The sequence below is a fragment of the Staurois parvus genome, unplaced genomic scaffold (assembly GCF_062004578.1).
Source record: "Staurois parvus isolate SC_StPar_1 unplaced genomic scaffold, SC_StPar_1.0 ptg000249l, whole genome shotgun sequence".
Lineage (NCBI taxonomy): Eukaryota > Metazoa > Chordata > Amphibia > Anura > Ranidae > Staurois > Staurois parvus.
In genome coordinates, this window is record NW_028318045.1 from 7249021 (window position 1) to 7264299 (window position 15279).

The 15279-nt window shown below is 41.0% G+C and overlaps 1 protein-coding gene and 1 long non-coding RNA gene across 2 annotated transcripts in view; one reads left to right on the plus strand and one right to left on the minus strand.

The window, feature by feature from the left end:
* The window catches only part of DENND2A (DENN domain containing 2A), a 157961-nt gene that overhangs the window by 83600 nt on the left and 59082 nt on the right, over nucleotides 1-15279 (plus strand). Inside the window, exon 4 of the mRNA XM_089680717.1 lies at nucleotides 9118-9242. Coding sequence (XP_089536843.1) covers nucleotides 9118-9242 — 125 coding nt within the window. The remainder of the gene's footprint in view (nucleotides 1-9117; nucleotides 9243-15279) is intronic.
* LOC149459738 (uncharacterized) overlaps nucleotides 1-15279 on the minus strand; it is a 57602-nt gene that overhangs the window by 35756 nt on the left and 6567 nt on the right. The window contains exon 2 of the long non-coding RNA XR_016313210.1: nucleotides 736-899. This is a non-coding gene — a long non-coding RNA (uncharacterized LOC149459738). The remainder of the gene's footprint in view (nucleotides 1-735; nucleotides 900-15279) is intronic.

The window sequence follows — 15279 nt, forward strand, 5'->3', positions numbered from 1 at the left end:
CTCGCTCTCACGTTCGCTGCTACCGCCTTGGTGATTGGAAGCAGAAGTTGTCCTCCCTGTAGTCTTGTGGGACACGTGATAGGTCCCAGAAGACTATGGGGCCATTCACAAAGCGCAGCGCTTCTCACAGCCGGGTGCCCACATTGAAGATGCCGGAGAGAAGACGGCCGGTGAAACGAGCGGTGGTAAAGACACCGCTGGACCGAGGGACAGGTAAGTGTCTGTATTTTAAAAGTCAGCAGCTACAGTTTTTGTAGCTGCTGACTTTTATTTATTTTTTTAGGTGGAACTCCGCTTTAAATGTCTGTGTTCAAATGTGTTTTTTCCTCAAATGTGTTTATTAGGAATAAAAAGAAAGGCAAACATCACACATATGCATGTTATTAGGTATGTTTATTCTCCTTCCATATATAACCCTTGAATCCAGGGCCCTTCAAAAGGTATGGATGTAAGGCACTCGATTGTCTGCTATTTCAGTCCAATACCATGAACCAGCATCTAAATCATGATGCTTAATGGCTTTGGCTATGCAGCTATTATACACCAGGAACTGTTAAACAGCCTTCCGAACTAAATATGGAGGCTAAACCCAAAACATAATATATTAAAGGTTACCAATCCTTAAAGGGTAGCTCCATTTTAATGGGAAGAAAAAAAATAACAAAAAATAATAATAATGTAGTGTATACAATTGCTACACAAGTCATATTTTAATTGAATGTTATTAAAAATTACCTTTCGTTTTCAGTTTGAAGCGCTGTAATTTTCTGTAAAATGCAATGCAATATGGCTACCTGGAGGCATTCTGTACACAGATTACATCTTCTCCCCAGCTTCTTCCAGGTGCTATTCTTAGGCCATCTTGACTGGCTGGTGCGGGATGACGTCACCTTGCCATGCTAGAGAAGGGCCATAAAAGTAGAGAGAAACTATGGATGCATAGTTTACCTGTTCTTTCAAGAAACCATGACAAATACCCAAGGGAAAATAGTTATTTATTTTACATACTAAGACCCCATGTACACGGGACACTTGTGAACGATGGAAACTGACTGCTGCAAAACGTAGGTTAAAAAACATCTGTTTAGCCGCGTTTGCATACCGTGTTTATGCGAGTTTATGACCGTTTGCATTTGAAGCGTTTTTTTAAAGATAACCTCAGGAGACCTTCCAAAATGCCCAGAATGCACTGAAAAACAGTAAAAAATTAACTATTTCAGTCATTTTGAGAGAAATGGAGAGAGCAGAAGCAGAGAGAGTAGTATTTGTTGAGATTAGCTGTCTTTTTTTTGGTGATGTTTAGATGTGTTCCAGCTCATTTCTGTGCAGAAATTATTGCAGTAGTGTCTAACATATTTTCTTTCATGCAAAACCTCAAAGTATGGTGTACCAGGTCCATTTGAGTACCAGGAAAACGCTTTGCATGCATTTTTCATGATGAAAAAAGGCTCTGGACAACATCTGGAAATGGAAGAGTTAAAAACATTTTCCAAACGCAAACGCTTATAAACGCGGTTAGCCGTGTTTACAAGCGTTTGGAATTTGAAACGCAAGTTTGGTGCGTTCAAAAAAACGACTGTAAACTCAACTGCCTGTAAATGACATAGTGTACATGGACTACATTACATTAGGGAGAGTTCAGGGGCTGCTGAAAAAAACGCAGAAAAGCTCCTAAATGTGAGTTTATCAGCTGCAGTGTACATGGAACCTAAAAGGGATAAATGAAGAAAGCAAAGACAGAATAAAAAAAAAACAAAATACAGGTTGCAGTACATTTGTGCATCATTTTTCACTGGAAACTCAAAAAGTGAAGCTGCACATCACTGAATCCAATTCCTGGTACTATGTGATTACCACAAGACAAATACAAACGCGGTGTACTCAAATAAACTCCAATGGTAGCGCCTACATCTCCGACCCTCCTATGAAATATAGCCTTCCGTTCAAGGCTTTTATTGTTACATTGTTGGAGAGAGCACATGCTTATTAATAGATACAACTTTGTGCAGCAATGAGCTATCAATTCACCAGTCAGGAAGGAAGTCTGTAGGTTTATTTTTGTTTCCTGGTCTATAAGAAGCTATAAACCTAGGAGGATATTATCCTCAGAATGACTTTGAAGAGCCTTCCAAATACGGTAACCCTTTCATAGTATCATTGGTTGCACTTTAGGGTACCCAAATTATTCTGTGACTGTGACGGATATACAATCAGTTTCAGTCAGGCGTGGCAAATTCAAATTAAACTAAGGGCTGTGCTGAGTTAGGAACACAAGAAATGTCTTTTTAGTTTTATTATTGCACAACAGGAAGTTCTCAAAATTACTTAAGGCTAGGTTCACACCTATGCAGTTTGCATTTGATCTATTTCTGCAGTGCTTTTTACGGTGCGTTTTGCGTTTTTGCAGACGCGTTTTGATGTGTATTGTGGTTTGTGTTTTATTCTTGTTGCTAGGCAGATTAAAATGCAAAACGCATCAATAACGCAGCAAAAATGCACTACATGCATTTCTGCAGCATCTCCTTTGAAGTTTATAGAATCAAAAACGCAACGTTTTGCATTTTAAAAAGTCCCTGATCCTTTCCATAAAATGCACGCTGCGGAAAATGCTTACGTGTGAACCTAGAATAAGGGATTTAAAGATCAGTTATAAAACATATTTGTGATATTTAATAAAATTATAGGTGTATCTAAAGCAGTTTTTTAACCACTTCAAGTCCGCACACTTTTACCCCTTTCCTGTCCAGGCCAATTTTCAGCTTTCAGCGCTATCACACTTTGAATGACAATTCCGTGTTCATGCAACACTGTACCCATATGAATTTTTTAGCATTTTTTGGGGCAGATAAAACTTTATTTTGGTGGTATTTATTCACCACTGGGATTTTTTTCTTTTTTGCTATATAAATTAAAAAGTCCCAAAATTTTGAAAAAAGGTGTTTTTCTTATAAAAGTTTGCAAATAAATAATATTTCTTCATAAAACTTGGCCAGAATGTATTCAGCTATCTTTTTAGTAAAAAAAATAACCCAAATTAGTTTATAACCAAAAATTATAAGTTTTCAAAAATTTTTTACATTTTTATATATTATTATTTCTGTTTTTTTTTTACATACTGTCCCCCTAGCAGTACAGTGTCACCATAGTGACACTGTACTACTTGTGGGGGGTGGTGAAGATTTTTTTTTTTTTTACACTGATTGCTTTTATACCCATAAAGGCTGTAAAAATCAATCATTTCTCCTTCTCTCTGGCTGCATTCTTGCAGCCATTGAGAAATACTGTGAGAGCTGTGATTGGTCATAGCTTGCCACATGGTACAAGGCTGTTGTGAATAGCCTTGTACCATGTGATCTCTGTGATCATTCACAGATTTCACTAGTAGTAAGCAATGATGTCAGGATTGGCCAATCAGTGATCACATGATTGGGACCTCACACAGAGGTCCCATACAGTGATCAGTCTTTCACTGTGTCCTCCGGACACAGCAGGCACTGGATCGCAGTTCCGCGCACTCCCAGGGAACGCTCACAAGCTGAAAATACGGGCACCGTTTATGAATGGCAACCCGCTCCAGCACTGCTCCCGTCCGGCCGTTTATATACATGGGAAGTAGTTAAGTTTGTATACATACTTCCTAACTTTCTAAAACTGAAGAAAGGGACTCTTTTTAGAATAAAGTATGAGATCAAAGGACACACCCTTGCTACTCTCCCCAGGTCAGCATGCTCTGGTAAATTAAAAAGCGCAAAGTCCTTTTTTAAATTGCTTCTAAATTCTTACCTTAATTCACCTTAATGCATTCAGCTTTTACTTATTTATGTAAATTCAACACCACCCTCTCCATTGATATCCAAGTTTGGCTATGTTGCTCCTCTATAAATGCAGTAGAGTAGTGAAAGTAGCCACCCTAAGGCTAGGTTCACATATGTGCGGGTGGTGCCGTTGCGGATCAGTACAAAAATCCGTGTAGCCGCACGGCCCACACGGACGAATGCAGACCCGCGGGCGGGTGCCATTAATTCTAATGGCACACCGCCCGCATTGGAAATCACAACTGCACTGGGAACAAAGGTTCCCGTGCGGGCTACATTTTCAGAAGAAGTGCAGGGACTTCCCTGCGTGTCCCGGGGCACGGGAGTCCATTCAAATAAATAAGCTTTCATGCCCACAAAACAAAACGCAGCCCGCAGAAACGCAGATATGTGAACCAAGGGCAGTAGGTCTGGAAAACACATGCTACCATATTCAATGATTAATAGACATATGCAAAATGAAAAAATCTGTTTCAATTCGAAATCTAAGAAATTTTGTGTAGTTGGATTCGGTAAATTTGTTCCATTCGTTTTCCGGATTCGTTTCAGTAATTTGTATTAGAATTCAATTCGAAAACATTTCAACCAAATTTGAAAAGTCATTCACATTTGAAATTGGTTCAACCGAATTCGAAATTGATTCAACAAATTCAAAAAGTCGTTTGAAATCAAAAAGATTTCAACTGAATTTGAAAACATTCAACCAAATACAAAAAGTTAAGCTGGACATAAACATGTAGTTTTTTGTCTGAGAATATTAGTTTCAAGAATATTAATTTGATTTTCTAATCATTAAGCTGGCCATAAACGTATAGATTTTAATTTGAGAATATTAGTTTCAGGAATATTTGTTTGATTTTCTAATCGTAAGTGTGGTCAAAATGATGTTTGTTTTCGCCATCAGTGATGGTAAAATTCGAAGGGGCAGGAAGAAAAACTTTTCTTGATCAAATGAATTTTCAGCCAGTGCATGTGGTTATCGTTCAGAAAGTACATTCATTTTAAAATCAAATGTTAAAAGCAAAGGACAATTTTTGAACGACATTTGTCAATTCATCGAGTGTGCAAAGAATTTTCGTACGACTTTTCTTATGAATATTCTCAGCCGAAAATCTTCACGTGTATGGCCAGCTTAAAGCAGGGGGAAAAATTTTTTCGAATTTCAATTGAAATCTTTTCAAAATCTGTCAAAATTGTTTCGAATTTGAATAAGGCTAGCCATACATGTGTAGATTAGAATATTCGTTTAAAGAATATTTGTTTGATTTTCTAATCAATAGTGGGGTCAAATCAATGTTCATTTTCGACAGCAGTGACGGAAAAATTCAAAGGGGCAGGTAGAAAAACTGTAGCTGCCACTCACCTGTCCCTCTATCCAGTCCTCCCTGCAGCCCGTTTCACCCCCTGTCCTGTGTTGCTGGCATCTTCAGTTTGGGCACCTGGCTGTGACAGCTTGCGGCTTCACAGCCGGGTGCCCACTGTGCATGCGCAAGTAGCTCTGGGCTTTGTGAATGGTGCCGTAGATTTCTGGGACCTGTCACATGTCCCAGAAGACTACGGGGAGGACAACTTCCGCTTCCGATTGCCTTAGGTGTTCGCAGTGGAAATGGGAGCATGTACCTGTCAATTTTGGGTACCCGCTCCCCAAAGGTGCCAATCCTTAACGGGGAGCGGGGGACCAGTCCTTAAAGCAAAACTTCCCCTTTTGGGTGGAGCTCTGCGTTAAATTTGTTTTCGAATGTTTGTTCGATTTTGTTTTCGAATTTGCTTTCAATTTTGTTTTCGAATTTGTTTTTAAATCGAACTTCGGCCAAAATTTGTTTCATTATTTCAGATTCGTTTAAATTCGTTTTTTTGTAATTCAGAATTCTGATACATCCGAATCTCCGAATAATGAAAAAAATTGTCTGAAACTCGATTTAAAATTAAATGAACCGCACATGTCTAATGATTGATAAGCTGCAATATATTACATTTTTGGTTTTGGGTTTAGTTACACTTTAATGCCAATTTGCATTAAAACCTAATTTGAGACTTTTTTTTTGGAATAGGGAGGGGAAGAGTTAACATTTCTGCCAAGTGTTTATTTATGTGACCTCATTAGAGAGAATTGCCCTCACTTTCCCAAGTGATTGCCATTCAAGAAATGGGGGTGTGGTTGTCATAGGGACAGGAAAGTAGCGGCAGCAAAAACCAAACTGCCAGAATCTCAAACCCCACTCTACTAAAAATGTGTTTTTGTTTTAGTACGTGTCCCCATTGGTGAGATTTTACATCCCTTCCTGTCCTAATAGGAAACTATGGAAAATCTCACAAATAAGGACAAAGATGGCAATAAAAGGTTCCAACCCTGCTTCCACCTTGTGTTTGTCATCAAGCTGGAGCTTTGAGGAGCATCATTTTGGTTTGTTAAGAATATCAGAGCATGGACTCACTGTGGTTGTCAAAGTGAACCAACACAACCAACACAAAATGGATAAAGCAATTTTATGAAACTGAAACATTATTTAAACATAAAGCAGTGGATCTCCGAAATAAAACAACTAGATTATTTACTCTGTATGCCCACTCTGCTTTGAGATCACCAGGAGTCAAGCTATACATGGATCGAAATTTGGCAGGGTCTACACAATGACTCAGTCACCCTGTTGGAAAACTTCTGCTCGATTAGTGCCGCAGGCAATAAACTGCTGATCAGTGTATTCTAATGGTGGGGAAGCAGGGGCGGACTGACCATTTGGAAACTGGGGCACTGCCCGAGGGTTAGTAGGGGGCCCCATGAGATGCCTCTGGTACCTTTTTCATAGGCTTTTTTGAGTTTGGGCAAGGGCACAGGGGCCCCATGATTCCCTAATGCCTGGGGGCCCCATGAGTTGTCCGTCCACCCCTGTGGGGAAGTCTCCCTGCTGTCAAAATACTAAGACACAATCAGGAGGATTCCCTCATGCACTACGAATATATGGATTAGGGAATAGGGTCAGTTTTTTTCATTCCACACACTGGTTGAATGAAAAAAACTGACTTGTGTATGGCCAGTCTTAGTGTGGCTATGCTGTGTCTTTGCCCATCCCCTCCAAGGAAAAAAAAAAACAGAAAGCTATTATTGTTTCATAGACGCAGGTTTGTCTATGTTATTGTTTCTATTCAGTTATGGATTACTATGGAGAAAAAAGTGGCCTTATGCAGTCCAGGACCTAGGATTTAGAGAACCCACTGTTCTACACCTTTCTATCTTTTCGCACAGAAAATGCAAAATGGGTGGAACATCAATCTAAATCAATTGAAACATCTATGATCATTGCAGTTGGGGCATAGAGGGTGAAGCTTTGAATTCAATTGGCTACTTCTTACATCTGGAAACTAGGGGCATTTTAAGGATCTCAACCAACAGCATTATTGGACTGGGAAGTCCAATATCTCTGTGATAAAACTCAACCAGTATACTATTTGGCCAAAAGTGTGTGGATACTTGACCATAACACTAACATGAGCATGTTGGACATTCTTTTCCAAAACCAGGATTATTAATACAGAGTTAGTCCTCTTCTGTGGCTAAAAGATTTTGGAGTGTGTCTGTGGGAATAGGTGCTCATTCAGCTGTTGCACCTTCCTAGTTAGGTGTTAGGATGTTAGATACATTTAGTTTCTTTTTTTCTTCTTCTTCTTCTTCTGTGTAATCAGCAGAGTAGTTGTTGATTGCTTTGGGCTATTCTGTGTTTCACAGGCTGCAGGTTTGCTTGCTCTCCCCTGCCTTCTGGAAATTTCTAGAACATAGGAGTGTAGTAAGTCAGATGAGCAGCGTGAATATTTATGGGTCCTCGGTCAATCCTGGGGGAGGTGTGTCCAGTAGGTGACTGAAGAGCTCCTAAATAGTCTGAAGCTGAGAGCGGTCTGGTTCTTCTCCAGTAGGAGGAGGTCCCAGCCTGAAGGTCTACTGCCCTTCTGGGCAGCCCAGCTGAAATTTACCTCACTCTTGTGAATCAAAAGAATTAAATGAATATATAATATAATCATACACGCGATCCTAAAATAAATGAAATCATCAGGGGAACAAATACACAATGACATAAACGCAATGTGATAAATATTAAGATGAGTGCAATCAAATAAATAAATATCACAGTTTTAAATGTCTTGAAACAAATGACATAAGGATCAAATGTGCCAAAAAAGTGAACAAAACCAATATATAGTGCACAGTCCAAAACCAACTCAGTGTCCAGTCCAAAATGCAACTCAGTGTTTATTCAATCGGTGACAACGTCCGGTGATCACTCCAACACATGAAGCCACCACCGGCTAGCATGCACGTTCACCTCCACACTGCAACCCCTAAGGGTCAACACACTTCAATGTAGCACTCAGCAGAGCGGTCCTAGTCACATCTGTACCCCCTCCCGATATCCCCCTCCCGACGATAGTCAGCCAAACAACCTCTCAGGCGATCACCATAAAGAAGTAGGAAACAAGGACGCCCATAGTGTAGTAAACTTAAAAATGTATTAAGATAACAAAAGTTAAAAACCTACTTACAAAACGAATAAAGGGCCTGCAGACCTACAGGCATAAAATCAGCAAGAAACACACAGGGTGTACTTGCATGGGTGTAGCAAGATGGCGGCTGCCGTCCACGCCGGAAATGATGTCACCACGTTTCCGTCCAATGAGTTACGTCATGAGTCACATGACTTCCTTAGGGCCAACCTTGCATTGCTGGAGTGGAGCTGAGTAGAATTCAAATTTAAAATGTCTTTGTATGCTGTAGCATTAACAATACACTTTACTGGAAGGATCGAAACACCTGAACCTAATGTGAAGGAACCTCCTTATAAGCTTGGTCATGTAGATATATGGTGTCATTCACAAATCATTGACCACATACTAGTTTCAGCGCAATGGGGCTGATTTACTAAAACTGGAGAGTGCAAAATCCGGTGCAGCTTTGCATAGAACCCAATCAGCTTCCAGTTTTTTTTGTCAAAGTTTAATTGAACAAGCTGAAGTTAGAAGCTGATTGGCTACCATGCACAGCTGCACCAGACTTTCCACTCTCCAATTATAGTAAATCAGCCCCAATGTGTGTGTTAAATGTGTATTTTCTCTCTTTCATACACTTCAGGCATTTTCCATTATAATACAGTTCTGCCATGTCATGGAACATGTGATATTATCTCTTCCTGAAGAACAAGTTTTTTTTTTGTTCTGAAGATATCCTAAACCGTTTTCATTTTCAGCTGCTGTTGTCTTCTATCAGCTTCTAACATTTCATTTCCTTGTCCTTTCCTTTCACTTTGCACGCCAGAAAATCCTATGAATTTGAAGATCTACTGCAGTCGTCAGAGAACGGACGGGTAGACTGGTACGCACAGACTAAGTTGGCCCTTACACGCACTTTATCTGAGGAGAACGTCTACGAGGACATTTTAGGTAGGATATCAATACCTCTTCTTTTCAGTATGAGCTCAAAGCCTCTCTGTATGAAAAAAGAAATGTTGAAGCTTGGTAGTAAGTACCATAAGGTACCTGCTCTTACATTTACTGTGCACAGCCAGGGGCGGACTAACCATTTGGAAACTCGGGCACTGCTCGAGGGCCTGGGGTCAGTAGGGGGCCCCATGAGATGCCCCTGGTACCTTTTTCATAGGCTTTTTTGAATTTGGGCAAGGACACAGGGGCCCCATGATCCCCTATTGCCCGGGGGCCCCATGAGTTGTCAGTCCGCCCCTGTGCACAGCGTGTATGAATGCCTCCCTTTGATGTGTTTCAGTCATTGACTAATGCTGGCCATACACTGTACAATTTTCTGTCCGATTTCTGCCCAATTTCCTTTAGATTTACCTTCAACTATGTAGTGCAAGGGCCTGCCTAATTGGATACAATTGAAAGTGTTGTTTAGGTTTTACCTCATATTATATGGTTTTCGGTCAGGGGCAGATTGACCATTTGGAAACTCGGGCACTGCCTGAGGGCCCGGGGTCAGTAGGGGGCCCCCATGAGATGCCCCTGGTACCTTTTTCATAGGCTCTTTTGAGTTTGGGCAAGGACACAGAGGCCCCATGATCCCCTATTGCCCGGGGGCCCCATGAGTTGTCAGTCCGCCCCTGTTTTTCTTAAATCTAAAGCAAAATTCTCAAGAAAATTGTACATTGTGTGGCCAGGCTTAGCTTCACAGTGGGTTGTGTGGTACCAGTAAAATTTATCACAGACCAATCTCAGAGTGTGGCATTTAAGCAGGCCATACATGGGTCGAATTCCGAATGATTTTTCGATTAAAAATCAAAAACATTGTTCGCTCTGTAATCCGATGGTGCCACCAATGATTTCAAAAATTGGTAATTTTTCATGAATTTTCAAGCATGCCCGATAAACAAAATGGGGAGGAACCACGAAAATTGGCCAGTGCCATTGCCCAACTAACAGAGCGAAAATCGGCCAATTATTCTTAGGTACGATTTTCGACTGAAAAAGCGTTTGAAAATCAACCATGCATGACCGGCCTTACTCTCTTGAGCCTGATATAAATTTAATTGAATTTAATTTGTACCTTTCCAGATCTTTAAAAATTGCCTTGTTATGTAATCTGTGGACTATTTATGAACAGCTGAATAGCTGAACTTTACATTTCAGCAGAAAACAATGACTGTCTGCTGAGAAATTTAAACAGAAAGAGAAAGACAGCATCCCATTACAACTCTGAAACCAAAATAAATAGAATCAAACTCAAACCTAGGTCCTCTTGGGATATTGTCTAAACAGGAATTTATTGTATCCAGCTCTTGGCTGGCTCTTTTTAAACCTCCTGCCTTCAAAACAACATTTTCCCTTCCTGTCTCTCTATGGACATGTAGATCCTTGGATTTATGTGTGGGAACTGAGTTTACATCCATATATTTACCTGTATAAAGGACATGGGGGTTGTAATGCTGAGGCAAGAAGCACCGAATATGAAGGATTTCTTGCCTGGTTTGATGTGGATGGTTTGACCTAGCTGAACTCCAACAGATAGACATACATTTAGGCTCCATGCACACTGGGCTTAATAAAAACTGGCAGTTTCCTTGGCAGAAAAAAACACATATAGAGCATTTTTGCACACCATTTAGGCGAGTTTAGCATTTTTTCTGCCAGAAAGCACCAATCAAAAACACAAACCAGGAGGGTTTTTTTTCCTGCCTCTAAACGTTGAGCTTAAATCGGCCTCTAATCATCCTAAAGTGTATGGACACATAGGATAAAATGGAGTTGCTTCTACAGGCAAAATACAAAACGCGTATAGAAGCAGTGATATTTAAGCCAGTGTGCATGGAGCCTAAAGGTGGGAATACACGATTAGAAAATTGACCGATCGGTCATCCGACGACTGAGAGGCGTTCGTTTGTTGGTCAAAATCGTGGCCCACATTAACCAATCTAAAAAAATCGTTCATCGGCAATACGTAGTGTTGACGTCTTCCGTACAAGTGGAAGTGATGCAGTGTGACCTTGTGGCCACGCCCTTCCAGCCAGAACGAGCGATATACACAACAATTACCAGCAATGAGTCTAATATAGTTTATTACATGATCTATATACATAAATAGTGATACATAAAATATAATCTGCAGAATTCTGGTTTCATTATCTCATTAGGCCAATCTGCTGTTAACATTTGGATTTTTCGCTCGTGTTTACGAAGATTCCTTGGACATAAACATCCGGGCCATCTGTTTCCGCTCATGCGTGATAGCGCTTGATAGATTTTTTTTCGTTCGACCGTCATACCACCGCATAGAAAATCGGTCAACAACATCTTTCACTGTTGTTCAACTGGATTTTTTCGTTCACAATATCGTTATCGGTTAAAACATCCTGCTCATCAACGAAGAGAAAATCGTTCAATCAGTGGCTCCGCAAAATTTTTCGGACAATTTTCTTATCGAGTGTACAGGGCATAATGCAGCTCTGTATTCTATAATGCATTGATAAAGTCACAGCCCACCTTTGGCAAAAATGAAATAAATGCACCCATATTAATGAAAAAAATAATGTGATACCATTTTTGCATGGAAGCATGTAAAACATTGCTAATGTGATCAGTTCATTGCAGGTCCTGCAAACTCTTCCACCAGCCCTAGATCCATACGGAGCTACAGACGTTCAGTTACAGGGCTGAAGGAAATAACCACTTGACAACAAGTGCAGTGATGTCTCCGCAACTGTGCTCCATTCAGATCTAAGAGTCTCTCTGGCGCAGATGGGACATGTAGTCTTTCCATCCAGAGATCCTTGTAAGTTGTAAAAGGATCCGTGACTGGATGACACAGCTGTGCAGGTAGAGACATGCAAGCTGCGCTAAATTAAGAAATTAACAGGACACTCCAAGGAGAAGTAGTCTACTTCTCATATAAGGAGTAGGAGGTTGGGGAATGTGACCATGTTTCATGTTGCATCCTAATTATAGTTGTAACATAAAACATGGTCACAAAAGGGGGACTACACTTTAAATTATTTTTTTTTTTAAATAAGCAGATCTAGTACCTGAATTTTACTTAGTATCTTAGTATCAGTCTCTTGCATTCCCTGTACAGCAGAGCTTGGACTAGGAAAGCTAGAAGCAGCACATGAAGCCAATCAGTTGTAATGCAGTGCCAATTGTGGGAAAGAGCAGCGTCACAAAGGGATGAGCTCATCAGTCTGCTGCTTCTCTTTTCACTGTCCAGTCACAGGCTGGGGGAGGGATAAGACCTGTAAGTATTACTGCAGCAGAATCAGGTCAGGGCTGTGTGGCAGACCCAGGGTCGGACTGACCATTTGGAAACTCGGGCACTGCCGAGGGCCCGTGGTCAGTAGGGGGCCCCAAGAGATGCCCCTGGTACCTTTTTCATAGGCTTTTTTGAGTTTGGGCAAGGACACAGGGGCCCCATGATCCCCTAATGCCCAGGGGCCCCATGAGTTGTCAGTCCGCCCCTGGGCAGACCTGTATAAGTCCCAAAACTAGATTGACAGAAACACAAATCCTTTGGCAGATAAATATCTCCCTTATATGTCTATCTATTTAACTGTTTGTCTGGAGTTCATCTTTAACTCCCTTACACAAGCCTAAGCACTTTAAATAGTCCATGACGTCTGAAGCTGGTGGACGGGGCTTTCAATTTTGCTGCATTGTGATTGGCTGCACAGTGCTGCCGACATCAGGCGTCCTTGCCTACCAGCTCCTGATCATTAGAAGCTGACTGTGAGCTGTCAGTAACAGCTCGGTCACAGTCCTGAGGATGCCAAGTGTGCCCCAGAAGCAGATGCCTTTATGCAGCAGCTGCTCATTAGGCTCACCTGCCCTATCGCTGTGTATTTGTGTACCTCTATTCGAAAGGGGTTAGGACTAATTAATAAACAATTATTCACAATACCTAGTTCCACTCCTTGTACCTGGAAGCTCTGGAAGTTGCAATATCATCTGGCACCACCATAGGTGTAATTTGCATAATAATCTGCAGAGTATACTTCTGTATAAAATCTAATGCAAACACTTCTAAACATTGCATAAATATTTCACAAACTCAAGTGATAAACAAAACATAAGTCCTCATGCACACTGGGCGTTTTTACAGCAGCGGTTTTCGGCTTTTGATGTTTTTTTCTACAGCCAGTAAACTCCCCAGCATGTTATCCTATGCGTCCATGCACACATAGACTGTAATCAATGTTTTTTGGCAGGGGCGTTTTTTGGCTGGAAATAAATCCAGGACTAGTGGATTTCTAGAGAAGGTTTTTTAGCTGTAAAAACACTGTAAGCTGCAAAATGCGGTAAATCACGGCATACTGGCGTTTTTTGACTTTTTTTGAGCAAAAAAAATTGGGGGGGGGGGGGTAGAAAAAACGCTAAAAACCACAAATGTGGAAAACCGTGAAAAAACGCGAAAAAACGCAGCAAAACGCTAACGCAAAAATGCTAAAAACCACTGAGAAACTCGCTAACAGAGCTAACGTTACCAGCGTTATTAAAACGCCCAATGCGCATGGAGTCCTAATGTGATCACTGTACATTGACCCTTAAGCATGACCAAATAAAATTGCTAGGGGACCTATAAACTGAAAACAGTCCGGGGCCAGGGTACATTTATTCTACCACTGATGGACAGGAGTTGTTTCCCAGCTCTTCCAGCATAGGCTCAGTATTACTTTGTGATATGAAATACTTGTGTGTATGGCCTCATTGCGAAGGAGGGCTTTGTGATCGCCATCTGATGAAGCAACGCTCACATTTTATTTTCATCCACAGTTACAAAACAGAGGATAAGACTGATGAGAGGCACTGATAGCAGTTAGCTACTGACAGAAGATATACAGTCACCCCCCAGGGCTGGCAGCCTCTGGCAGGGGTCTTAGAATGACAAGAATGCTCTGTTTTGACCTGGATGAATATCTTTCATTCCATTACCTGGTTAAGTTATCTCATCTTTCTGAACAAACTGAGAATGAGTATCTAGTTATGGAAACAAAAAAACACGTCAACATTATTTTGGATAAAGTGAGAAAAGGTTTAAAGCTGAACTCTGGGTAGATATAAAAGACACAAAAGAATACTTCTGTATTTTTAATACACCCTCAGGCCCCTTGCACACGAAGGGTCTGATCAGGTCAGTCTGTCAATTTTTCAGGTAACCCTGAGGGGACCTTCTATTCACCTCTATGGACTGGCTGGTGTAAATGGACTTGTGTTCTATCTTCAATCCAATCCGATCCTCTAAAAAACAAAAGGAAGCCATCTTCCTCCATTTAGGCTGATCGGATTGGAGGGCAGTCGGATGTAAAAGGACTGTAAAATCCTTTTACTTCGGTCGTCCATAGAGCAAAGCGGGCTCAGTCTATGTCCACTCTGCATAAATTGACACAGACCTGTCATCCGCCCACTCTCTGATCTGATCAGCAAGGGATCATAGGACAGATCCCCTGCTGATCAAATCAGAGTTCATCCCGTGTAAAAGGGGCCTTAAATGTATTTAATTTGGTATGAGCCTCTTGCAGTCCCCTGTACAGCAGAGCTCAGACTGGGAGAGAGAGAAGCAGCACAAAGAGCCAGTCAGTTGCGCTACACTGCTAGAAGCATACTGATAGGAGTAGAGAGTAGAGTGACAGAGAGATGAATTCACCTGTCTGCTGCTTTTTCTTCACTTTCCAGTCACAGGCTAGGGGAGGTACAAGACCTATAAGCATTACTTAACTCCAAAAGGAAAAACATCAGGTCCTCTGCCAGACATGACTGCACTATGAAGCAGAAATGTGTAAATATCAGGATTGGATGGACAAAAATACTCATTCATTAGCAGGTTAAATAGCTCCCATATATGTATTTCATATATTTATTGAGCTTTTTTCTTGAGTTCAGCTATAAAAACTCTTTCACGTTTTAAATCCTCATTTGTCGAGCCGATACTGGATCTTCAGGGGCTCAGTATGGTTGGGTGTCTTATGTAGCAGTCATTTAA